This window comes from Wolffia australiana, chromosome 11 (assembly GCF_029677425.1).
Source record: "Wolffia australiana isolate 7733 chromosome 11, ASM2967742v1".
Lineage (NCBI taxonomy): Eukaryota > Viridiplantae > Streptophyta > Magnoliopsida > Alismatales > Araceae > Wolffia > Wolffia australiana.
In genome coordinates, this window is record NC_135845.1 from 3,877,156 (window position 1) to 3,887,307 (window position 10,152).

At 41.2% G+C, this 10,152-nt stretch overlaps 1 protein-coding gene across 1 annotated transcript; it reads left to right on the forward strand.

Annotated features, from left to right (window-relative positions):
• The first annotated feature begins 3,964 nt into the window (after positions 1-3,964).
• On the forward strand, positions 3,965-6,237 carry LOC144709688 (IRK-interacting protein-like). The gene is made up of 2 exons (XM_078583302.1): positions 3,965-5,089; positions 5,167-6,237. Exons 1-2 carry the CDS (start codon positions 4,931-4,933, stop codon positions 6,163-6,165), a joined length of 1,158 nt encoding a protein of 385 aa, XP_078439428.1. The 5' UTR covers positions 3,965-4,930; the 3' UTR covers positions 6,166-6,237.
• The last annotated feature ends 3,915 nt before the right edge of the window (positions 6,238-10,152 follow it).

Below are 10,152 nucleotides of genomic sequence, written 5' to 3' on the forward strand. Positions count from 1 at the left end.
TCCAACACCCTTCCTCTGATACCATTACATGGCATCATATCAAATATGCGTACCAAAAATGTATAATCTCCTCCATAAGTGCTTTGTCTCTTTGAAAGTCAGGGGTTTTTCATACGATTAATTAGTGCTCCATAAACATGTGTCTCTAAAGTGCTCCAAAAATGTATAATCTCATCCATATGTGATCCATAAGCATGTATCTCTAAAGATACACATCTTTTAGAATAGGGGGGCCATTTAATCCTACTGGGAACAAAGTGAGGTTACTCCCAAAATTAATGATTTCCCTTTCTTTCATGTAGTAGTCCAGGGAAGTTACTGTGGACACCTGAGATCAATAATAAAAGCCAAGGCATCTTGGTCCCAGGATAAAGAAGATTTGGCCGTTTCGTGACCTAGAGAGAGGGTTAAGAGGCAGAAATCAGGGGGAGTCTAAATTCCCACATTCTCATGTAGTTGTCATCCTATTGCTGCTGGTCGTCCATTTTCGTTTAGATTATTGCACAAGTCTGATTCAAAAGAAGGTAAGTTTATGGGCGTTAGTGCCCTAAAAACATCAATTTTAATCAGCTATGACGACCATTTGGACTGTGAATTTCTGAATGCAAGAAAAGGAACTGGGACTTTGTTCCATTACACTCTGAATAAAAGGCCTTTAGAAAACTCATAACGTTTTCCTATGTGCTATTGTTATACCACGGGTTGAACATGAATTTGACACTCACGAGTCACGAGTCGTACCGTTTCTTTTACTGTTCCATTCAGCTTTATTCCCATACTTTTTATTCCACCGTGGCGTGCAAAAGTGGATACATAGATGCACGCGTGGGTAGACAAATATATGGATAGATGGATATACAGACAGCTGGATCTATAGATAGATGTATCTATAGATAGATGGATAGATAGATAGATATAGATAGCTAGAGATATACAGATATCTATAGCTCCATAGATAGATAGATATAGATAACTAGATGGATAGATTAGATAGATACATAGATAGATAGATAGATATATAGAAAGATAAATTAGATAGATTAGATATATATATATATATATGTACAGAGATTTGATGTGTATTAGATGTATGCATGCATGGATAGCCAGGCGTATGAATGGAAAGATGGATCCATGTAAAGATAGACAAATAGATGAAAAGATGATAGAAAGATGGAAGACGTCCACGTAGAGGGGATATATGAATGGGTAGATATATCGATGCATTCATGGATATGCTGATATAGATTGATGAGAAGTGGATCGATAAATGGGTGGTTGATACAGATGTGTAGATACATGCATTCTAGTGTAAACAGATAGATCGATAGATGGACGGATGACGTGCACCAAAAGCAGATATATCTATGGGTAGAGATATAAATGTATGCATGGATAGGTTGTTATATGGATTGATGAGAAGTAGATTGATAAATCGATGAGTCATACAGATATAAGAGAGAGCGAGAGATGGATGCGTCTGTAGAGAGAGACATAGATAATAGAAATGATGGAGTAGGAATATAGCTGGTGACTGGAGAGTGGCAGAAAGAGAGAGAGAGGATAGAGGAGGGAACAAGAAGGGGGGGAGAGAGGAATAAAAGAGGCAGCGACAGAAAGAGGGAAGAGAGAGAGGAATAGAGAGGGCAAGAGAGAGAGGGGGAGCAAGAGAGAGAGAGAGAGGGGGCGAGAGAAATAGAGGGGGAGCAAGAGAGAGAGGAATAGAGTGGGAGGAGGAGAGAGAGGGGTGAGAGAGCAAATAATAGAAGGGGAAGAAAGAGAGAGATGGGGAAAGGGAGGAATAGAAGGGGGAATACGAGAGGGTGAGAGAGAGGAGACAGAGAAAAAAGATAGGAAGAGAGAGAGGAGAGAGGTAGAGAAAAGAGAGAGATGAGAGAGAGTGAGAGAAAAGCGACGAGAGAGAAAAAAGAAGACAGAGGTAGAGAGAGAGAGAGAGAGAAAAAAAAAGATAGGAAGAGAGAGAGGAGAGAGGTAGAGAAAAGAGAGAGATGAGAGAGAGTGAGAGAAAAGCGAGGAGAGAGAAAAAAGAAGACAGAGGTAGAGAGAGAGAAGGGAGGGGAGAGGTAGAGGAGAGAGGAAAAAGGTAGAGAAGAGAGAGGGAGAGAAAAGAGAGGAGAGAGGTAGAGAAGAGAGAGGGAGAGAAAAGATAAATAGTGAAAGAAGAGAGGGAGAGAAAAGAAAGAGAGAGACAGGAGACAAGGGGAGAAAAGAGAGATGAGAGAGGGAGATAAGAGAGAGCTGAAAGGAGAAAAGTAGAGAAAAAGAGGGAGAGGGAGAGGTATAAAAGAGAGAGAGAGGGAGAGTCTGAGGAGAGAAGGGGGAAGAAAACAGAGAGCATGAAAGGAGAGAGGTATAAAGAGGGGGGAGCGGGGAAGAAAAAAGAAAGATAGGAAGAGAGCGAGGAGAGAGTGGAGAGAGAGAAAAACAAAATATAAGAAAAGAGAGGAGAGAGTTAAAACAAAAAATAGGAAGAGAGAGAGGAGAGAGGGAAGATAGCGGAGAGAGATAAAACAAAAGATAGGAAGAGAGAGGGGAGAGAGGGGAGAGAGAGGCGAGAGATAAAAGAGAGGTAGAGAGAGAAAAGAGAAAAGAGAGAGAGATGAGAGTGAGTGAGAGAAAAGAGAGGAGAGAGAGAGATAGAGAGAGAAAAAAGAAGAGAGTTAGAGAAGAGAGAGGGACAGAAAAGAGAGGAGAGAGGCAGATAAGAGAGTGGGAGAAAAAAAAGAAATAGCGAAAGAAGAGAGGTAGAAAAAAGAAAGGGAGAGACAGGAGCCAGGAGACTGGGGGAGAAAAGAGAGATGAGAGAGAGATAAGAGAGAGAGAGAGATAAGAGAGAGAGAGAGAGAGAGAGAGAGAGAGGAGATAGGGAGATAAAACAGAGAGTATGAAAGGAGAGAGGTAGAAAGACGGGGGAGAGGGGGAGAAAAAAGAGAGAGGAAGAGAAAAGAGAGGAGAAATGTAGAGAAGAGAAAGAGAGAGACAGAGAGAGGAGAGAGGTAGATAGATATAGATAGAGGAGAGATGTAGAGAAGAGAAAGAGAGAGAGAGAGAGAGACAGAGAGAGGAGAAATGTAGAGAAGAGAAAGAGAGAGAGACAGAGAGAGGAGAAATGTAGAGAAGAGAAAGAGAGAGAGACAGAGAGAGGAGAGAGGTAGATCGAGATAGAGATAGAGAGAGGAAAGATGTAGAGAAGAGAGACAGAGAGAGGAGAGGTAGATAGAGATAGAGACGGAAAGAGGAGAGATGTAAAGAAGAGAAAGAGAGAGAGACAGAGAGAGGAGAGAGGTAGATAGAGATAGAGACGGAAAGAGGAGAGATGTAAAGAAGAGAGAGAGAGAGACAGAGAGAGGAGAGAGGTAGATAGAGATAGAGACGGAAAGAGGAGAGATGTAAACAAGAGAAAAAGAGAGAGACAGAGAGAGGAGAGGAGAGAGGTAGATAGAGATAGAGATAGAGAGAGGAGAGACCGGAGAGACAGATTCAGAGAGAGAGTTCAAAGGCGAACAGGTAAAGAGGTCGGTAGATGAAAGTAGACCGATGGACAGAGGGGTTGAGAGAGAGAGAGAGAGAGAGAGTTGTGAAGCACACAGGTAAAGAGATCGGTCGATGAAAGTAGACAGATGGAGGGAGGGGTAGAGAGAGAGAGAGAGAGAGAGGAGAGTAGATAGTTTTGCCCAAGTAAATAACTTGGAGCGGCATTTGTTGCCCACCTGCAGCCATACAGCGAGAAATTAATGGGCGTTGCCCGGGAAGGAGGGTTAAACAAGGACCACCGTCCTCTTTCCCCCCTCCGCCTGCTACGCCGGCCAGAAAAAAAACTCCTTCGCCGCGACCCACTTACTTACTCCCCGCGGCTTTCCTTCTCATCAAAATAAATAAATAAATAAAATTACAGAACCACCGACATGAGTTTCTCGTACACTGCGCAGAGAAATAAATTTCTGGGTCATCTCTTTCTCTCGCCCACTCGGCGATCTCCATCTCTCTATACTCGATCTTCTTCTTCTCCTCCTCCTTCTTCCTAAAGCTGCTGTTCTCCTCCTCCTTCCTCTTATTCTTAAACCAAAACTGGTTCGTCTTCTTCTTCTTCCTAAACCTGCTCTTCTAAGTCTTCTTCCTTAACTTGTTTTTCTTCTTCTCCTTCTTCTTTAACCTAAACCTGCTCGTCTTCTTCCTCAACCTGGTCTGCTAAGTCTTCTTCTTAAACCTGCTTTCTTGTTCTCCTTCATCTTCAACCTAAACTCGCTTGTCTAATTCCTCTTCTTCCTATACCTTGTCTTCTATTCTTCTTCCCTAACCTGCGTTTCTTCTTCTCCTTCCTCCTAAATCTTGTCTTCTAATTCTTCTTCTCCTTCTTCCTAGACCTTGTCTTCTAATCCTTCTTCGTTAACCTGCGTTTCATCTTCTTCTTCTTCCTAGGCCTTATCTTCTAATTCTTCTTCCTTAACCTGCGTTTCATCTTCCTCTTCCTAGATCTTCTCTTCTAATTTTTCTTCCTTAATTGTGTTTCTTCTTCTCCATCTTCCTAGATCTTATCTTCTAATTCTTCTTCCTTAACCTGCGCTTCATCTTCTTCTCCTTCTTCCTAGACCTTGTCTCCTAATTCTTCTTCTTTAACCTGCGCTTCATCTTCTTCTCCTTCTTCCTAGACCTTGTCTTCTAATTCTTTTTCCTTAACCTGCGTTTCTCCATCCTCTTCCTAGATATTCTCTTCTAATTCTTCTTCCTTAACCTGCGTTTCATCTTCTTCTTCATCTTAAACTCCGTCTTCTGATTCTTCTTCCTTTTTCTGCTCTTCTTCTTCTTCTTCTTTTTCTTCACCACCATTACCTTCTTCTTCTCCATGGGAATTCCAGACTCTGCAAAGAAGCTCTACTGAGAAGCTCAATCGACTCTCCCCTCCTCCGCCATGGCCTCTCCGGCGCCCACGATCCGCCTCCAAGAGCTCCGCGCCGCCATGGCCAACGCCGAGGAGCTCCGCGCCCTCCACGCGGCCATCCACAACCTGCCATCTCTCCCCAAACCCCTCAACTCCGTCCCCGCCGAAGACTACCCCGTCTTCACCCCCGTAAGCCCCCCGCTCTCTTCCCCTTCATTCTACATAAACCTAAACCGCTACCTCTCCTCTTACTTAAACTTTCGCAGAGCTACGGCGAGCCCATGGTGAGATATCTCCCTTCCCGGCGCTCCCAGAGCCTCCCTCCCTCGGAGATCTCCATGAAAGAAGCTTCCCCGAGCAAAACCCAGCCTCCCCAAGAGACCCACACCCACCTTTCAAAATCCTTAGTCTTCTCCCGCCTCCTCCCTCGCTTCCGGAGAAAACCCAGATCAGAAATCCCCTCCAGCTCCGAAATCAAGCCATGGGTTCTCTGCTCCGTAGACTCCCCCATGGCCGACCTCCGAGCCAAGCTCGCCAGCCTTGAATCCCACTGCGACGAGCTCAGAACCGCTCTACGAACCCCCACCGAGAAACTCCAAATTTTTCTAAGTATCGCCGCGGAAGCCCGCCTCTCCGTGAGACAGTTCTGCAAGCTGGTCATCTCCCACGCAGAGCAAACCCTCCCTTCTTCTTCTTCTACTTCTTCTTCTTCTTCTTCGTTGGAGAAGCTCAGTCGCCGGTCGAAGAGCTTCCTCCTCCGTCTCGAGGCGGTGGTCAACCGCGTGTTCTACGAAGACTTTGAGAACGTTATCTTCGAGAGAGGGGGCGCTCCGTTATCGCTCGACCCCGTTGAGAACCAGGCGGAGAGTTTCAATTCCTTTCTGGCGCAACGGAACGGGACGGCGGCGGCGGACGGGGGCTTCCGCCGCCGGAAGAAGGCGGCGCTGGCGGCGGCGCTCGGCTGGTCGCCGGCGTGGGCTGAGAGGGTGACACGTGGCTTCCACGTGGCGGCTGATTGCGTGTGGATGGTGCACCGACTGGCCTTCTCCTTTGGGCCTCCGGTTGGGATCTTCCGGGTCAACGAGGGACTTGGGTTTGACCCGGTTTACATGGAGGACGCTCTGCCTCAGAAAGTCAAAGTCAATGGTCAGTCCAAGGTCAACGTTATGGTTGCACCTGGGTTCTATCTTGGGGATCGTGTCCTCAAGTGTAGAGTCCTGGTCAACGACGCGGGCCCTTCTGTGCCTGAGCTTTGTAGATTTTAGGAATAAGAACTCTTGCCCTTTTGAGGGTTCCACATTTTAGTAGAAGTTTATCGGATTGGTCTTTAGCTATTATGAGTTTTATGTTTTAAAGTAGGCTTAGTATTTTTGACAGTATTTATAATATAATGAGACTGGAATAAATAAAAAATTGCAGAGCTGTTGGGTTTATATTTTTTGGCGTACCAAAATTTTGTTCAGATTTATTAATATAACTTCACCTCTCTTGTCTCTCTTCATTCATCAAAAAGAAAGAAGATGCTCTTCTTGACATTTTCATAGCTAGTGGCTGATTTGCCCTTTTGTATAGGGGCTAGTGTTCACCGGAGGCCTATATGTGCAAGGGGAGGACAGATTTCTGCATTTCTCACCCAACTTTTTTAATGCTTAGAGAAAAGACCTATCAATGCATGAAGAAGGGAAATAATTTGTGTATGGATCTGTTGGAGACTACCCAACTCTTAATCAATGGATGGGATTTTGGCCAATGAAGGATTGAAAGCAGTAATTGATAACATGCATATTAGTACTTTAATATGATCATATTTATAAGTCGATTTGCATTAAATCACTCATATTTGCATGTTATCAAGCTTAAAATGATTAAACCTATTTTTAGAATGATTTTCTGAATTTTCTGCATTTTATGTATTTTTGGAGAATTTTCTGACAATAGATTCTATAAGAATATAATTTTTGAGACAGAATATGAATTTTCTGGAATTTTTGACATTAAATTTGGAAATGTATGATTTTTCGAAGTCGAAATATGTATTTATACTTATTTTTGGGCATTTATTTTATTTAGATATGAATTTCTAAAATATTTTTAGCCCTTTATCTCGCACCGCCACGTGTCGTAGTTCGACTCGTCGAACGGCGATGAATCACAGCTAGTGTTGATGATTGGTGACATCCACTCATTAACTTAGTTAATGATTGGCTTCAACCAATCATTTTGCCACGCAATCATGGCTTCACGATTCGCGAAGCAATGATTGCAATTATAATTGATAATTCAATTTGAATTTTCTGAGGCAGGGGCGACGTGGACGAAAAAAAAGAAGCCATTTTTTCACAAAAATGTGAGCGTGGACCGAGGGAGAAAAAAGACAAAATACGACCTTTTGACGTTTGTTTTTTTTATGTTTCCTTCAAAATAGCGCAAGCGACGTGGCCACACGACACGGCACCACGTGTACACAAGGCCCAGGCTGACGCACCGCCACATCAGCCTCGAGAAAGAATAAAGCTTTTTTCTTATCTTTTTATCTATTTTGTTTTTTTTTCAAAGACAGGTACAAGTGGCGCGGAAGACGAGAAGTCTGAGTACAGAAGATGAGAAACCCGAACACGGAAGACGAGGAGACGTGGAAACTTGGAACGGCGTGCCTGTTTAATTGAAAACAGAAAATGAGGGAGCCGATGACGAAGAGAGAGAAAAAATAAGGGCTATGATTGCTCCAACTTCAAACGGCCATATATTTTGATCTACAACTCTGATTGAGCTGAAATTTTCAGCACTGCTTCGTCTTCCCCTCCTCTTTCCATCCACCCTCTGATCTATAAAGGCCTGGATCACTGTGAAATTCATCTATAACTTGCTTCCTAATTATGTGGGCTGATTGAAAGACATTGAGTTTTGAGATCCATCAAGTGTGTTCTTGGTGTCTTAGGTGTGTGGGAAGAAGCATTAGAGAAGAGGGGGAGCTTACCGGCACTCGCAAATCACCATGATCCTGGCAGGATGTAAGGATCTAAGGTAAGTGTACTCGCCTTACGTTGTTTCTCTCCCGACATCATCGCTATCATAATTATAGTTTGTTATCATCTTTTCATTTATCATTTGACTTATGTCCCCATTATCTCATCTCTATCTTTACCATCATACCATTCACGCATTCGATCACTATCGTATCCGTCATGCTCTCTACTCTTATTCTCTTAACACTTCGCATAATTCTACTTATATTTCCTCGATATCACTATCTTGCTTATTCTATTCTCGTATTTATCTATTCTCGTAGCGATAATCATCGTCCCCTGTGGAGAGGATCCGTACTCATCACTAACTAAATACTCTTAACTAAGTATGGTTAAATATATTTTTATTGAATAATCTCAATTACCAACGATGAATTAAACCCCTAAATTTGAGATTACCAATAATGCTTATAATGTTGACATACAAGTGGGGGTCCTTCGTTCAAGATACTCTCATTGTCTTGACCATTCTCTTCATCGAAATATTACAATGATATCTTTTAGTTTTTTTTATGATACTTGTTATGACACTTTTAATATTTGAAGAGTAATTTTTTTTGTACATCTCATAGTGCACCATAACAAAAATGTGGACATTCTCAAGAGGTTTATAACATTTTATTTGTTATTCTAACCAATATGATAACTTTTATTTGAAAAAAGGTGAATATGCCCCATTTTTTCACTGTACATATTATGAATGGGCATGAAACATGATTAGGGCAGATCGGCTAGTCATGCGGGATTTAGTCCAAGGGTCAAACAAGAGTGAGATAATAACTCAGGTAATGTTGGATAATTTGGACAGAGGACTGGTCATCCCAGACCAAACCTGCACTACCGGTCTACCATTTTAGGGCAGACCGACTAATCAGGACATATTTGGTTTGAGGGCCAAAGAAGAATGAGGACCAACGCTATTTAAGTTAATTAATTAATATTTTTATAGTAAAATGCAAAGAAATATTACACGACAAATGCTTCAAGCCCCCACCCCCTTTCCCCCTCGAGCTTTCTCTCCCCACCACCCTCTTTGTGGCTCTCTACTTAGAATCTCTCTCCTGCTCGACAGGTCCATCCCACTTGGTGTTCTTGGTGTTGCATAGTGTTCGTGTGTACGAATACCAGAAATACTCACTCTCATGTGATTTCCCTCTGGGCTGTCTATAGTGAAAATGGTCTGACCCCAATTTGGTAGTTTTTTCATCTTGCTGTTAATTCCTCTTTAATATTTATTTTTCAGTCTATAAAATTACTAGCTTATGTTCTTTTTCTGTATCACACATTCTTTGCCCATTTAGTATTTCTCAACTTTCAATTTATTATTATCGGTGAGTCAGTAGAAAATCTGAAATTGGAAATTCTAATCCTGATTTCCACGAGAGATGCATCAATTTCATGAAACTCTAAATGCACGAGACAGATATAATTTTAAGTAATGAGACATATGGGGATGAAATTGATTATCACCAAAATACTTTGGACAAGTAAAATTGGTCCAATGGCTTTTGAACAAGTTATCAATGAAAAGAAAGTCCATTTGTTAAGAGTTGGTGATCTGAATTCTCTAATAATAATTAAAAATAAATTTAAAATAAAGAAAATATTTTTGTTAATTTTTAAGAATTTTCTTTTTGAATTTTTTTCTATCATTCCTGCATACTATCCCATTCAATATTTCTCATGCCACAAGCCTGAAAATAATGAGTTTTATTTCAATCATTTTTTCTATTATGATTTATTTAGTTAGATTCCTAAATTATGTTCTCGTTATTAGTATTTCTCCATTTAATCTTCTTCTTGGCACTAATTTTACTGAAACTAATTTTTTTATTTATTATCTTTCTAATTTGTACTGTTCTTTTAGTCTTTTAAAATTCTTGAGTTTTATTTCCTCTATAGAGTCATATTATCAATGATTCTAGAGTCTTATGATATGTCTTAGTTCTTATGTTCCTACTGAGAACTCTGTTGTAGCTTTCAAAATTTACCTATATTTACTTCATTTAAAATCATTTTGACTGTTTTATACTTTTAAAATTATTTTTCTTTGCCTCTTGGTCAAGATCAATATTTATCACTTCGACTTCTTCATGTGCTCCATTCAGCCACAAGTATCTCATTCCACAATAATTTTTTTAAAACAAAAATTTCAAATTCTTGCATTTGGTTATTTTCTCTATATTGAGTACTAGATCGTAGTATGATTCCCAATAATTATATTAA

Bases quoted from the DNA above. Each gene is read 5' to 3' on its own strand.
- LOC144709688 (XM_078583302.1), top strand. From the start codon at position 4,931: ATGGCCTCTCCGGCGCCCACGATCCGCCTCCAAGAGCTCCGCGCCGCC. The intron at 5,090-5,166 runs GTAAGCCCCCCG...AAACTTTCGCAG, and splicing joins ACTACCCCGTCTTCACCCCC to AGCTACGGCGAGCCCATGGT.